Raw genomic sequence first — 16,419 nt, 5'->3', positions numbered from 1 at the left:
TTTTTTAAAGCATCTAAAATCTTGATAATTCTCTATTATAAATTGCCAATACCTTTTCTAAGTATGCTCATTTGTATTTCATCAATATTTCATTGTCTAGAAATTGCTCTTAATGCAATCTCTTTTTAACAATCCTAATCCAGCAATCACAAACGACCTGAAAAGGCATGGGAATTCATTGGTCTAATGTGAACCTTGATTCAAGAAAGGGATGTGCAGAAAAATCAGTTGTCATGTCATGTGGCTCAAAATTAGTCATACACAGCAGAAGTGTTTATATAACAGCTGTCGGTCAAAGTTTCCTGTCATCATTCAGTAGGCTATACCTATTTTGCCCTTAATATCTAGTACAGTGAGTCATACATACTTCAATAAGGGAAGTGCGTTATGTTGTTTCCTAGGAAATGTCTCCTCCTTTTATGGCGTATAGAAGTTTTCACTATCCGAATTCCGCAGAGTCTAGTCCGCTGACTGCAGTGACATCACGATTACACGAGGGGAGCGTCCCCTCAATCGCTGACCAATGAGCGTGCGTTATGCAAATGAGCTCGCGCAGGTTCCCTGAGTAGTATGCGCGCGCTCCTCCCGCGAGCGCTCAGAGTAACTACAGACCTTCGATCCCACAGCACACTTACCGTTATCACTCGAATCCTGAGACACACAGTAAAAACGAGCAAAATGCGCTTCTAGACTAATTTAAACGATAAAAGAAGAGTTTCTTCTGACCTGAACTCGGATTTTGTTTCTTACTGGAGTTACTGTAGAGCGGAGGACTCGCAAGATGAAGTACAAAGTAAGTGACTCTCTCCATTCATGCGCGCTATTTCCGTAAACTATATAAGAACATCTGCTTACTATGGTAAAATATGTAGCATTTACATGTAGTCTATCTACATCACACGTAAAGGGATTCCTGTGACTTTTTAAAATGAAAGAGCAACTGTTCTTGAACTGTAGATAGATAGATAGATAGATAGATAGATAGATAGATAGATAGATAGATAGATAGATAACACAATACAAAGGTATGAATTGCACATTGTACAGTTTTTGGGCATGTATTATTATTATTATGTGAATGTTCATCATTCAGAGGACAATCTGAGTATATTCAGTGGAGGATGGTCTTAAAGCATCCTTCCTTTTTAGAACCAATGATATTTCACTAGTTAAATACTCCTTAACTTGACAACCCGCTGGCTCCAGCTCTGAACAGCAGTAATTTGTGTGTGTAACCAACCATGCATTTATTGGATGGCTGGTATGATCCAAAAGCAAAGTGCAAATCACATCATTTATTACAGCCATGACACAAAAGCACTCTTTGAGCTCTATTGTAGCGAGGCTTGTAATAAATGATGTGATTTACACTCTGCATTTTCAACTCAAGTTACTCGGAGCCACTTGAGGATATATGGGGCCATTCATTAGCCTGGTCTCCAGCCCCTTTTCCAATTTGAGCCTCACTGTGATTGTGTAATGTGATGTCTTAAAGCAAACAGCATGCATTTTGTTCAGAGTAACAGGGTTGCTGTTATAAGTGTTCCTGGTGGAGACTGAAAATAAAACCACTCCAGGATTTTATGTGCATGTCCATGTTTGATTTGTGCTTAGATTGCCCATTACACTGCCAGGACTGTTTATTCTGAGGGTTTGTTTTATAGACATCATTTAAAAATGATGAATAGACTCATTAATGAACTCTTTATCTAAATATCATTATACTTATCTAGCAAAGGAATCGTTCATCTAGGAATAAAAAAAAAAAAAAAAATGTATATCATCCATCTTGAGTTAGTGAGTTGAACTCAAGAACTGGATCAGTATAGTGTATGAACAGCTTATCCAGAGCTATTTTGTGAATTGGATCAACTAAAATCATTAAAAAATATTTGACTCCAAAGAATGATTCATTCACAAATAGTCTCTTTGCTCCTGAACATGCCATGAGAGCTAGGGTGCATGTCAAGATCTTTTGTAAATAACGACATGGCTTTGTGTCACGAACATGTATTGCATGGCTTCAGATCACTTGGAATATATTGCAGGATTCTTATCAACCACTTTTATGATACTTTTATGGTGCTTATTTCATCATTTTAGAGCTCGACAGCCCCAGACGACCTCATTCACTTTCAAAAGACTGGACAAGATTTTTAAACAAATTCACCTTTTGTGTAAAAGCTGTCATCCTTTCAAAAGTTTTCCCAGCTGATTTTTTGGGGCACTCAGAAATATGGCTAAACTTTGGCCAAATCTGGACTTTCAATCCAAGTGCACACAGCGTGGGGGCAGCTTTTCATTCAAGAGAAACTTGGCTCTTGTGTGCAATTCCCTCCCCATTTGCATAGTCTTTGAGGCTTTCAGTCCTTTGGGAAGATTTGCTTCCTACTTTGGTAGGAGGATTGAGCAGCTCTTCCTGAATGGAATGCTTTTGTCTGCTTCACACTATCTGGGGAATGTGGAGTACTTGGCAAGTCACGGACTGTTAGCGCATATCAGACCGTTTGAATTCCTCTACAGTATAACAATGAGCATCTCTCGCAGTCTCTCTCAAATGTACTTTAAGCTCATAGATCTGTTTAATGACACAATTAAGGCATCAGCTCAGCTATATAGATTTCATTTGTCAGATATACTGTATTAATAGTTTGGTGTTGGTTTACGCTTTTTTTCTGTTTTTTAAAGAAGTCTCTTCTGCTCACCAAGGCAGCACTTAATTGGTCAAAAATACAGTAAAAATGGTAATATTGAGAAATATTATTACAATTTAAAATAACAGTTTTCTATTTGAATATATTATAAAATGTAATTTATTCCTGTGATCAAAGCTGAATTTTCAGTGTCTTCAGTGTCACATGATCCTTCAGAAATCATTCTGAATATGATGATTTGATGCTCAAGAAACATTCATTATTATTAATCAATGTTGAAAACAGTTTGCTTTATCATTTTTTATTTAGAATTTGATACATTATTTTACAGATTTTTTTAATCGAAGTTCAAAAGAACAGTTTGAAATAGAAAACTTTTAACATTCAAATGTCTAATAATTATTTCTTTTAATTAAAAAATCTTACTTACATTAATACATAAAACGTTATAATGTTTTATTATAATTTTGTATTTGTATTTATATTTGTATTTTTAATATATATTTCCCCCATGCAAATATAATGTCATAATATAATAGAAAAGCATTAATGGTCTTAAAACCTTTTGATTTTGAGATGACCTGAATTCTTCCTTTTGCGAGGTTCATCCCGTAACTTCAGAGAAGTTGCATCAAAACAGATCCGATTTCCTTTAATCCTCTGTTGACACAGAGAGATCCTTTGTTTGGCTGACATTTCTGAAACTTTTAAAGCATCTTTACCTCAGAGACTGGCTTACTTTGCAGAGGAACTATCTCACAGGGTTATTCTCCGGGGGGGTATTTGAGGGTCAGGGCCACATGGGCGAACTGGTCACGCTCTTGTTGTTTCTGACGCAGAACAACTGATGTGCATCACTCTGAGTGACACACAGGCTGTTCTCAGCTCACGGTCTGATAACTAATCGTCAAACCCAACAGAGTGGACCGACAGCTGACAGAATAACAATACTTCCTCAGTTTAGATCGGTAGTTTAGAGTTTACTTTAACCGAACACTCTCAAGTGGTTCCTTTAGGGTGTCAAGAAAGTCCCTCACGCAGTTATGAGGTGAAGTACCAGTTAAATATTAAGTTTTCCACCTTTGGAGCAGCGAAGGCACTAAACAGACTTCATCTTTCAGTCTTAAGGGTCACATGGTCCACATCTTGACGTCACGCATCACAAAGGTCAGTCAGAACCCAGGCCTGTTGACGTCAGTTATGTTTTCCAACAGGTGCGCAGGTGTGAAAAGATACACAAGGCGTAAATAATCCCCAAACAAGCAGACCTGTATGGCCTCTTATTAGATTTCAGAGCTCTTGTAGCCTGTTTATAACAGACACGGGGATCTGGGAGCAGTTTGAGACTGTTACGCCGTAGATTTTCCTTCGGGAGCGCATCGAAACGAGAGCCGACCCCTCCCACTCAAACGTCTGTACCCTGCTTTCCTGCTTTATTTTCACTCTTATGTAACTGTGGCACAAATAGCCTGACAGGCACAAAGAACTGATTAGGTGAAGTAAATGTTCTGGGATTTTTTTGCGTCTCTCTCCGGGCTGTAATCCAAGCCGAGGGTTTTTGTTTGGAAATTTACATTGTTCTCAATCAGTCTGAGGGGAAATAATAGGGGGTTGCCCGACTGAAATGAAAAGCAATGGGAAATACAAGGCAGAGAGAGGCTAAACAGGGTGATTTTGTGGTGTGTTTTGTGTTAAATTGTAGTTATCATCAAGGATTCCTGTAAGGAAAATCACAAAGATCTCTTTAATATCTAATTTGTCTGATATTAAAGACCAACTGGAAATTTTGCTCAAAATTTTCTAATGAAATTGACCCTGGCAATATCATGTATCACATCTGGCGTTTCTAAAAAACATTTGCCAACAGAGACAGCAACATAGTGTAGGCACAGATCCGGCCCACATCTGGTACGTGTGGAAACCAGGTGTTCCAGATGTGGGTCAACACTATGTTGCTGTCTGAGAAGAAAGTCAATCAAAAGTGAGAGATCTCAATATGAACTCAAACATTTCTCATCAGATTTGACCTAATCAGAAATTATCTAAGCTATGCTATCCACGTTTTTCTTTAGAAACACTTTAGATAATGTTGAGACAAGATTGTAACACTATGAAGAGCATTTCTGAGCAATAAAGTTTATCTTTGGCTGGGGTGGGACGTTATTAAATGTAAAAGGAACTCACTGAAAGAACATTACAATATAAAATCAATCTCGTTCCTGAGTTTCCGTCTACTGGAGGACGTTGGAGTATGAAGACTGTTTATGTGTGTGTGTCTATATATGCATGTGTTTGGTTTGTGTGTGTGTGTGTGTAGGCCACATCGGGGTGGTATTGTGCATAAAGAACACTTCTCAGCAGGCATTCCACATTCCCCAGGGTAAGAACAAGGGCTATTCAGAGAGCAGGTCTCAACCAGCGCTCCACAGCACAGCTCTGTCCTGTTTGAAAGACGCGGACAAAGAAAAGAGACGATTCTGAAGGCGCCGAGAGCCCTCCTGCATATACGAACATTGGGGGGTTGCAAAGATGCTTCAAATAAGGAACTGTGAACCTTTCAGAGCAGTAACCTTTATAGATGTTTCGGGGGACACGTCCCCCTCCGTACTTAGATTAGAGGTCGACCGATATGTGCGTTTCAGTAGTTTGTTCTTAAAGTGTTACATTTGATTTGTGTTTTTATTCATGCATTCATATCTTCTGAAATTGCACAGGGATTTGTGTTTGACCTCTAAAACATGTCTTTTTTTAGTCATAAATATATTGAATATTCCCACAATGCATTTCCTGGAAAGGTTGCACATTGTGGTGCATTGCCCTCACCAGGAGAAAAACGAAAAGAAAGCAGAGTTTTTTTGCCCCCAAACCATTTTAGATCTATATATTTGAAGTATGAAGGATGGTTTGTGAGGATGGTTTACCTTTTGTGGCGATTTAGAGCGATTATCTACAGCCGAGGGTGAGATGGCGAACTGTCGGATAAGAGGAACTTTGACAGCTGCAAATAAAGCCAGCGTGATAATGTTGGATTGTTTATAACTCTATACTTGAGTTCATCGCTATTTAAAGATTGACCTCATTCTCAACTTCTGCTATTGATGTAAATGGAAAATTTTGTGGGCATTTGTCATTCATTGTTAATTTTTTTTATTTATTTAATTTAGTCTTTTTTATTTTTATTTTTATTTCATTTAGTCATAGGCCTAGTCGTTTACTGGCCGACATATATTATAAATATTTTCATGTAATTAAAAAAAAAAAGTAAAAATAAATAAATAATAATAATTGATGAATAATATATATTAGTATATTTTTTTCTAAAATATGTTTGACCTTTTTATGTATTTTTAAGATGCATCTAAAAAAAATCCTGGGATAAGTATACAGGATATTATAAATATTTTGGTAAGAAACTTTGCATTTATTTACAACATAAAACAACATATCAGGAAAAATAGCTAATATATATAATATTTTCATTCGTGATATATTTTTTGCAATTTTTCTATATTGTTATATACTGACCCATACACAAAAGAAATATATTTGAAATATATTTTCAGTATATATTTTGGAATACATGCAAATATTTGAAATTGGCCCAATAAATATATTTCACACTTAACATCATATATTTTTGTTATATTTCAGAATATATTTCAATGTATTTTTTTTCTGTATGGGTCCCCAAAAGTGTCAAAATATATGTGGCATATATTCCAAATACATTGAAATATATTCTGAAATATAACAAAAATATATGGATGTTAAGTGTGAAATATGTTTATTGGGCCAATTTCAAATATTTGCATATATTCCAAAATATATACTGAAAATATATTTCAAATATATTTCTTTTGTGTATGGGGATGCATCTTAAAACTACTTTTTCTCTTTTAAAACATGTTTACAATTTTCTGCGTTGCGGGCTCACTGAATAAATAACAGGTGCTGTTTTTCTAGTCTGTCTTGTGGCACACAGTGGTTTCTGATGACATATGTTTTTCTCCTTCATTTAGACATGTCAGAGCGAAACACGCTTGCCCTATTGACCCAAAATCCTTTGAAAGTAATTTACAGCAAGCTCATGAACTGCTTATCTGTGCTGGACCACTGCAGACTTTCTCGAGAAGTGTGAAATTGAGATGACATTCGGGGGTGTATTTCCCGCTCTCGAAGGGCCGCCCCTGCTGTGACATCATAAATCCATCACACATCCAAGCGCTAGCTGGTTCTGGGGGGGGGGATTATGTCTTTAACTATCTCCCACAGGATGTATGAACCCGGTTACCTCTCTGTCCATTCACACTGCCTCCTTCAGTATTTGCATGTGTAAAATATACACTGTTTTTGAACGTTACCAAACACTGTTTATGAATGCAGCATTATGCAATCTTTAGTGCCAGCAGCTATAATTTCAACCAGTGTAATTTTAGTAACACTGAGATACAATTATAGGTTTTATCAATTATTCAATTATTAGTTATTTTCATTTTAATTCGAATTTTAGTCAGTTTTAGTAATTTTATCTATATAGTTTTTTTTTTGTACATTAAGTCAAACTAAATGAAAGTATTTGAAAACGTAGACTTATTTCAGTTAACATGTATTTCAAGTAACAACATGTTTTTTTTTAATAGTTTTAGTTAACTATAATAACCCTGATTTCAACAAGACATTTGATAGGGGCAAGGACAAGTCAACTTATATTTCTCCATCTGCTTGACGCGTATAGTTATGAAACAAGCAGTAGAGATGCCAAGCTAAAGACAAGCTTCAGGCTGAAGGGTGGTAACAGAATGTTCTAGATACAACAGGGCATGCACTAAAAAACTCAAACAAGATGGTAAAACAACAAGCAGTTGAGATGTAAAATGTGTCTTTTGTTGGACTAATTAGATGCACAAACGTCATTACGTCCCACCTATAACAATCTGGGCCTTGTTTTCGGTAACGATACTGAAAGGTTCCCAGTTTTTTTTTTTTGTTTACCTACCGCATGCGCACACGACACTTACTGTATGTTTCTGCAAATGCTCAGAAACACTAGTGTGGTTTATAGTGTTAAAAGAAAAGCTTGCTCTGGATGATTCGAGTCTTTGAGGTTGCCATGTTGGTTGGTCTCTGTGTGGAGTGTTTGTTAGGTGGTTGGTGGGCGGGGTTTTTTTTGCTGGTGACTTAAGTCTTGTTGACGGCTTTAGTGTGGGGGCGATTTCTGATTCACAGTGCTGAGGAAACGGGAGGGATAGCTAATACTGACATCACGCCATCACTGAAATGAGACAACTCTTTACTTTGTGTCTCCTTTAGCCTTTTATCAATTGGTCAGAATGCAAAGTGGGACATGGCACGACCACTGTAACGTAGTCAGAAGATGCCAGAAAATCGGCCACTCTGGTGGGAGTTTCCAGAATGTTAGTGTGCAAACCACCAGATTTAAAAACAGATTTCTACTAATAATCTAATGAGAGTTAGTAGACATGTAGTTGCAAATAGTGTAACCTTAAATTTTCATTAAGCACAATATAATCTTTCTTTTCCCTTTTTGGGATGAAATGTGTTTTTGCAAACTGAACTCGCTGTATTCACTGCAATGATGAATACAGTATGACAAAATGTCTAGAGACTTTTTAATTCACAATGTGTTACGTAAACCTCTCTGGAAAGATCCACACTCTCTTTGAATCATGGTAATCTCTATGTTCACGTGTAACTTACAGTATAGTACGTCCGAGAGGATTGATCGAGCACTCTATTGTGTTTGGCTTGGGGCGTGAAATTATTGATCACGTTTTGCTACTATTATTGTTGTTGGCTGTTTGCTAAAGGCGGTTTAATTGCAAGTAAACTCACATGCAACTGTCTTCCGCCCAAACCATAATGCATTACATTAAGATGTGAAGACAGATGGACTAGCTCGAGAATTACTTATTAAGTAAACACAGTTTTTTTTTAGCCAGTCCCTTGTACGTCCTGTTCATTCGACAGAGCCAAACTCTCTTTCACTCAGCACAACGGCCAAGTTGAGTCATCAGGTCTGTATTAGAGTCATTATGGTAATTATCTTCTATATTTACCTGAGTGAAATGAGGGTAAAAGGTGCTGGTTCACCAGTCCTACCCACACCGCCCTCCCCCCAGGGGAACATTACAGTGAGCTGGCCTTAATTCTCACACCACTCCATTTCACTGGAGGAACACACCACTTTCTGCGAGGCAGGGGGTTTGCTTACGGGCAGAGTTTGCACTTTGTTTGCACAGTGGTTTTCTTGTACCCTGAGGGTATAGATTTCAGCAGTGTTTTGGTGACTTTGGCAGCGCTGTTGGGGGAATTTCTCACTAGTGTGTTTTTGAGTGCTCATTTACTTACATAATCAGCCTTGATGATTTTACTGCGGCAAAGCCAAAAACCACCCAATGAGTGTGTACTTAAGAAGAAAGGAGGGTATCCCGTACGATAGTAATTTTGGTTGCATAACAGTTTCAAGTTCTGTGTTGGTTAGCACGTATCCCTCAACATATAGGGTTGCACAAACTGTCTCGCCACAAAAAAAAACATCTTTATTTAGGACTGAATGAGTCATGAATTTCCCAAAAGTCATTGCTCCAGGTGTGGATACGGACAGCTAAAATTAAGTCTAAATAAATTCAACATGCACCCTATCCGATTTAAAACCAAAGCGTTCACAACACATCAGTTTTTCGAGATGTAAATGTAAAATATATATTCTTAAATTTGTATCAAAGATGTATCAATTTGCTCATCATTATATAAAATTAAATATAATTATCAGCATTATATTGGCCATCATTGGTAGATTTGAAGGTAATTTCAGTTTATAAATATATATACAGTTATATATCCATATATCCATAAAAAAGTAGGCCTATTATTCCATTTTATTTCGATTAACATTTTATTTTATTTCAGTTAACATTCAGTAAACATTTAACAGAAAGGCTTCATGGTTTTAGTTTTAGTTAACTACATTAACCTTTTCCTGAACAGTAATACTAGCCAACATTGTAAATTTGAAGTTTTGCACCTCAACCACTTGGCACCGTCTAGACAACTACAGCGAGAACCATTTGCTGGGCGAACCTGGACACATCTGGTTCTTTCTATGCGTCCCGATGCTGGTGTTCCTATAGTCGAAACATACCAGTGTTTTATACCCTACATCATGAAGCTTTACAGCTCAATTTCACATCACAAGGAAATCGTTTCCCCGTTGACGGCTTCAGAAATGTTCCCAAACCAAACCGTCAGGCAATGTCTTACACTTGTGTTTACTAGGGCAGGAATACACAACTGATTAGATCACTTAATGATGCTTTGCATCCAAAGTGGCCTGTATTAGCTGAAACCTGATTATACTCAAGAGTCAAGACTACACGTACTGCAACAGTTTATCTCTGTTTGTTTAAGCCAGTTGCCAAGCAGTGAGATTACATATTACAGATACGGTTATCATGATCATAAATGATTGGAATTTTTATTTTTTTATTTTTTGATGAGATAATGCATATTTTCTGTCACGGTCATCTCTAAAGGCTAAACTGTTGAAGCTATTTGACAGCTTGTTCAGGGTGCTCTTGCAGAGATCAGTGTTTGTTAAAGTGCAAGAAACCCAAGTTGTAAGATGCACGTCAACTGTTTGTTAAATGTACTTCTTCAAAAAGTGTTGCACTGTACTTGTAGTATCTGTGAATTTCTTCTTTTTGCACGGAAACTTTGCACAAGAGGAAGCATGTGTTGCAGTGATATCAGTGAATGCTTTGAATGGAAGATTTCCAGGTCAGTTCTGCTGCAGACGTCAGTGTGTGTTTGGAGGTGAGAATAGGGAAAATGGCTTAAATAATTAATTAGCTCGATCTTCACACTTTCACATATATTTTGACGCTTCTGAGTTTTGCTAAGGCTATTGCTCAATCTATTGCTCGTGATAAGCATTTGATAAGGCTTTTCAAAGTGTCTTATTTAGAAAAGACATGTCATATTTATATATAAATAAGAAAATAAGAATACTAGTCATTTACGGTGTCTTTACATGCCATTACTTTAAGCAATTCAACTTCAGATTTTCTCAAGCTTTGTTTGATTCACTCCCTAGTTTCCTATTCAATGAGTTTTGCGTTCTTTTAGCAGATATAAGCCCTGAACAGGCTGAATGCTAAGAGTGGGACACAAAACGCTCCTATAAGACAATGGTGACCCCAGAGGTCATGTTCTTAAGCTCACTGTATTAGCGCGACGTGGTTCTCTCGGCGGGGGTTGTTGTCATGCCCTAATGCGGGTGACCGAGGCCATGAATGTGAGACAATAGCCATGCGACCAGACGCCCAATCGCAGATAATGATGCTGCCCAAACAGGAAGGTTCACGTGGGAACCCGTTTACTTAGCATTGTGGGAAAGCAGATGAAGGCACACAAAGTCTTTTAAGACAGGACCCAAGGAGAAGCTGATAGACACACTGTTTAAAGTGAAGATCTTGTGTGTTGGACTGTTTGTGTTTGGCCCATGGGAGCAATAGTGATAGACTGATATGTTGGCCGAGATAAAGCCATGTCGGTCAACCACTTAATTACATCCCAAATACCGTAGAAATGAGAAAACAGCTGTTGGATCTGTGTTTTCACATTTCTAAATACAGGCATCTTGTTACAATTTGAATGTACATGGTTTTAATTAAATTTAAATGTGGATTTGAATGTAATTGTGAATTGAATTTGAATTGAATTTGAATTAACTGAAATTGAAGCTTAAGAATCTAGTTCTACTCAATCTCTCTCCTGAATTTCCCATGATGGTACTGTTGGATTACCATATTCATATATGGTACTTCAAAAGGATATTAATATCTGAACTGAGCCTTAGCTCTTCTATTTTAAATATTTTCTCATTTTAAACAGTCTTTCCAAATTTAGCAATTAGGTCAAATATATATTTCAAACACACTAGAGCTATTTCGTTCTTACATGAACGAATGTGATATGAAATATGAAATTAAATGAAATATCCTGTGGACTGGCACAATTTGAACTGAATTCTGCTAGTGCTGCTCTAGGTTTTTTTATTTTATTTTTTATTTAATCTCCCTGTGGTTTGGAAATGATTGACAGAAAAATGATTTTCCAGCATGGCCCCTCAGAGAAATATGTTTTGGCTATGGAGTCGTTGAGCGGATTTTATGATTATTTTCCTAGTCCGATGTGGGTCGACTCGGCCAGACGTTCAGATTGAGTTTGAGTTATTATTGAGGCGCTGTGGATGAAACGACTTCTTTTAAAGGGAACTACCAGCAGGCCGCCGAACTACACGGATAGTATTACACGGATGTTTTTTAGACATGTAATTGTAATATTACAGGGAACCACTTTGTATTGCAGCCCACAAGAACCCGCTAAACATGTCCAAAAATCACTGTATGTAATCATAATACGCATAGGTCATGCCTCAATGCTTGTGATAATACTGAACAAATCATATGATACTTAGTCGGAGCTGGTTAGTGTGGTTAGGGCGAGCTTTTTTTCTGGAATGTAAGTGTCTTATTGAGTTCAGACAGTATAATGAATTATTGTGCTTTCATTCTTTACAGAACCTGATGGCTAAAGCGCTTTATGACAACGTTCCCGAATCCCCGGAAGAGCTGGCATTCCGGAAGGGCGATATCCTGACCGTCATCGAGCAGAACACAGGTGGTCTGGAGGGATGGTGGCTGTGTTCGCTCCACGGCCGGCAGGGCATCGCCCCCGGCAACCGCCTCAAACTGCTTATCGGACCAATGTTCGAAGGCCAGACGTCCGCATCCCCCTCCCCACCACAGGGTCATGCCCTCCAGCAGAGGCCACTCACACCTCAGGGTGTGTACCAAGTGCCGCCGTCCCACCAGAGCCCACAGGGACAGGGCATCTACCAGATCCCTCCATCTAAAGACGTGTACCAGGTTCCACAGAGAAGCGCTCTGGCTGCGGATGGGACTCCCTGCAAGGTAAACTCAACTAGGCTCGACTCCTCACTTTAAGATAACACTTGTGGTGAATGTGCGGCAGATATTGACAAGATCAAACGTTCATCCGCTGAGCAACACTTAGTGTTTGATTGTGTTGCATGCTTTTGCTCTTGCAAAATGTGTTGTACAGATGTACTATGGATGTACTATGGTAAAGTAATGGAAATACCATAATATATTCAAATGAAATTAGGAGACAACTAAAGTGATTACAAAAGGATCTTAAAATATGAAACTATTCCCATTATGGAAAACCTTGAAAATACCATTTGCTTACAGGTTTTAGTGATGTTTGACAGGTAAAAGGTGATCAGGAATATTCAATATATTTGTACAATTTAGATGCATTTGTGTGTGTGTGTGTGTGTGTGTGTGTGTGTGTGTGTGTGTGTGTGTCTAATATATATATATATATATATATTGGTATTTATATTTAAAATACCATCCTTAATTATTAATTGCAATATGAATTAAATATTTATCGTATTAAATATTTATTATTTATTAAACATTTAAAGAAAATTATACTATAAAATAATTGTAAATAATATACCAAAAAAATAAAAATCAAATCCAATATATACATTTTTTATAAAATAGATATTTTTGATTTTACACTCGGCATTTTTTAGTTTTAAAGTTTTAAAGATTAAAAGTGTCTCAGTGTCCAGCCAAAAGCCGTTGTGTACAGGTGTTGTGCACTCCCTGCCCTGCCCTCCACCGCAGCGTTACAGGCTTTATATTTAACAGCTTTATAATGTCCTGTCGATGCACTGGACTGCACCCGTTCTCTCTGAATAGGAAAGCCACAGCGGGGATGGAAAAATAAATAGAGGAGATCAGGCTACTGAACACACTGAGAAAGCATACACTGCAGCGAAACAAAGTGTACGTCAGCGGGCGAAAAGGGATTTTTGTGTCATTAAAAACTGTCAGCTTATTTTCATGTAACACTTGTCTTTCTGCAAACCACTATGGTAGTTCTCAAGTTCTCTTTTAAAGACACGGCATAAGGCTGGCTGATTTTGATTTTTGCCTGCCTGATAATTATTCTGATTCAGCGTTATTTTGCCACTCAGATACAGACACTGTAGACATAGCTTATGTTCCTCAGCACTAGAGAGAACTGAAAACATCACTCAGGCAAACTCATAACACTCTGAGGTCATGTCTGTGATCGTCATTTAAAAGTAGAGGTTCCTCTGCTTTTGACATTAAGAGTTTAGAGCGCTACTAGTCTCAGATATCAGGAGTGTTGAAGGTTAAGGTTACAGTCTGTCCACCTCAAATGATCTTGAGATGGACGATCAACACGCGCAGTATGGCTGTATGGAAAGAGGGTTGTGTTGCTTTGATTGAGGTTTGTCTGATCATTTTGTTCGCTGGCGTTCAGAATGATGGCACACCTTACCTTGTGTGTTGTTTTCCTGAGGTTGGCATAACAGTTGGCCACTCTAGTAAGAGTGAGGTAAGAGGGTGTGCTCACATCTGTAAACACAATGTTCAGTTGACGTTCCTCTGACATAAAGTGCATTACAAAGGTGTGGCACAGCGGAAAGTGCAACAAAAATAACAACCGTTTCCTTCCTGATCTCACTTCCTGTGCTGAAAAATAAAAGTGATCCCCTTTTAGATCCATCATTGAAAATGGCGATGTGGTTTTGAATCAGATTAAAGTACAGTTTAGACTTTGATCTTGATTATTGTGCATCTGTGTGAACAATTACATCCTGACATGCACAGTTTAACCAAATAGAAAGTTCAAAAACTTGTTTAAGAGAGAAGTTTAAGAAAGAACAAATCAGTTCATATTCACCAACCATTCACATTATGTCCGTAATTACAAGTTTCTGACTAGTAAAAACACTTCATCTTTGTTGAACTCGACCTTACTATTGTGATTGACTATGTTTAAAGAATTGGTTTGTCTAGTTAAATATAGTTAGGTCAGCTCATATTTCTGTTAAAAATGCCTTTTTATTAATGTCAGTAAATATTTAGCGAGCACATGTACAGCTATGTTGGTAACACTTTACAATAAGGTCCCATTAGTTAGTGCATTAACTAATATTAACTAACAATGAGCAATACATCTGTATTAAGATCTGTTTATGCTAGTTAATAAAAATTCAACCGTTAGTTCAATTGTTATTTCATGTTTGCTGAGGTCCATTAAATAAAATTAACACATACTTTTGATTTTAATAATGTTTTAGTAGGGATGAACGATATATCGGCCACCATATCAGTATCAGCCAATATGTGCATTTTTTGTGTATCGTAATTGGCCTGATAAGACAATTTGGCCGATAGAAAAAAGTTTTATTTCTTTCGCTGAGACACTTCAGATGCGCACTGTTCGCCATGATGTTTTTTAATTGCTTGAAATATGATTGAAATCACTTCGAAAAAGGAAAATACAGTAAGTGCAACATGTGCAGCACAAGTCTGTCATATCGGCTACATACAGTTATAATGAGAACATTATAATTGTGTGCTTGGGACATGGATTTTAATGGTGAGACTTTTGTTTTTGTAATCAGGCTTTCATAAATTATATAAAAATGTGGATTTAGATTTATCGGCCAATATATTGGTTATCGGCTTTCAAATATAAAGAATTATCGGTTATCAGTATCGAGCTAGAATTAACATTTAACTAAGATTAATAAACCAATGTAGTTAACAAATGGAACCTTATTGTAAAAATGTTACCGGCAAAGTAATAGAGCTAGTCAGTGACAAAAAGTTGTGCATTGTGGCTCGCCAAACACATAGTATCTGAAAACAGCTCAGGACTGTCATCTTGTAATTATGGCCATTCTGAAACAACATGAACACAGTGTTTCTTACAGGACTAATTCTTAATCATAAAGTAGTCGAATGTTTCATCTGAACGCAGAAAGTGTCTATTTGTGCTGTAGTAGTTATGCTTGTGGATGATGTGTTTGTTGCTGGCGCGGGCCAGGATTTGGGCACATAATGACACACTGTAAGGTTTGGTTGCTGAAGTCTGGCTCTGTCCCCGCCTGACCTGAAGGGTACAGTGATCTAAGGCCGCTCACAGCTGCACTATTCATGCCAGCCAGAGCCGTCTCCAAGATTTACACAACCACACAACGTCCTTCACAGAGCCGAGCCTTATGGGTAGAGATGAGATCTCTCGTCCCATTGGTACCCAGGTCGGGTTGACACAACAAATTGTGGCTGTTTCTGAGGTAAAGCAGTTTTTGTGACTCTATGCAGGCCGTTCCAGATCCATATGAGTGGAAACTCTGAGGATGACGTGCAGCTTCGATGCTTCCAGACTTTTTAGGATTAACTTTTCTTCATGAGTCACATCATAAATCATCATTTTCTGCCCACTCCATGGGCCGAGGCTGTCTGTTATCGCCACTAGCCGGGTTTTGTTCTCATTCTTCCTACTTGTCTGAGATAGCTAAGCCAGGCGTTTTCCTGTTTGCACACCTCAGTCTCCAGGAGATATCGTAAAGATTTGTTGGTCACATGCCACCGCACCCTTCTGTGGAAATGCGTAGAAGAGTTTGCAGTGTAGTTGAGCATTAGTCATGTGACTCAACGCTTGCTAGTTTATTAGCAACTAGATTTTTCTTCCTCGTGTCTACTATACATGATATATCTTGATTGTCTTTTATGTATTTTCTCTAATATGAATTAAACGTTTGAAAAAAACTGTTGAAAAAACCTTTTTACGCAAGAAGGATTCTGATTGGCTGGCAATGTTTAGC

At 37.7% G+C, this 16,419-nt stretch overlaps 2 protein-coding genes across 4 annotated transcripts in view; one reads left to right on the top strand and one right to left on the bottom strand.

Annotated features, from left to right (window-relative positions):
- Positions 1-16,419, bottom strand: part of smim13 (small integral membrane protein 13) — a 71,358-nt gene that overhangs the window by 30,221 nt on the left and 24,718 nt on the right. The window lies entirely within an intron of this gene.
- The window catches only part of nedd9 (neural precursor cell expressed, developmentally down-regulated 9), a 30,172-nt gene that overhangs the window by 3,204 nt on the left and 10,549 nt on the right, over positions 1-16,419 (top strand). For 2 of the 3 annotated variants that reach the window (XM_084423661.1, XM_084423662.1), the window contains exon 2: positions 12,257-12,649. In XM_084423661.1, the coding sequence (XP_084279787.1) occupies positions 12,263-12,649 (387 nt within the window). In that variant the 5' untranslated portion in view covers positions 12,257-12,262. Of the gene's footprint in view, positions 1-590; positions 794-12,256; positions 12,650-16,419 lie in introns of those variants that run through there. The other variant, XM_084423660.1, reaches the window with a different exon arrangement.

Source organism: Rutilus rutilus, assembly GCF_951802725.1.
Source record: "Rutilus rutilus genome assembly, chromosome: 11".
In the NCBI taxonomy this organism is placed as follows: Eukaryota; Metazoa; Chordata; class Actinopteri; order Cypriniformes; family Leuciscidae; genus Rutilus; species Rutilus rutilus.
This window is presented reverse-complemented; position numbering and strand designations above follow the sequence as displayed.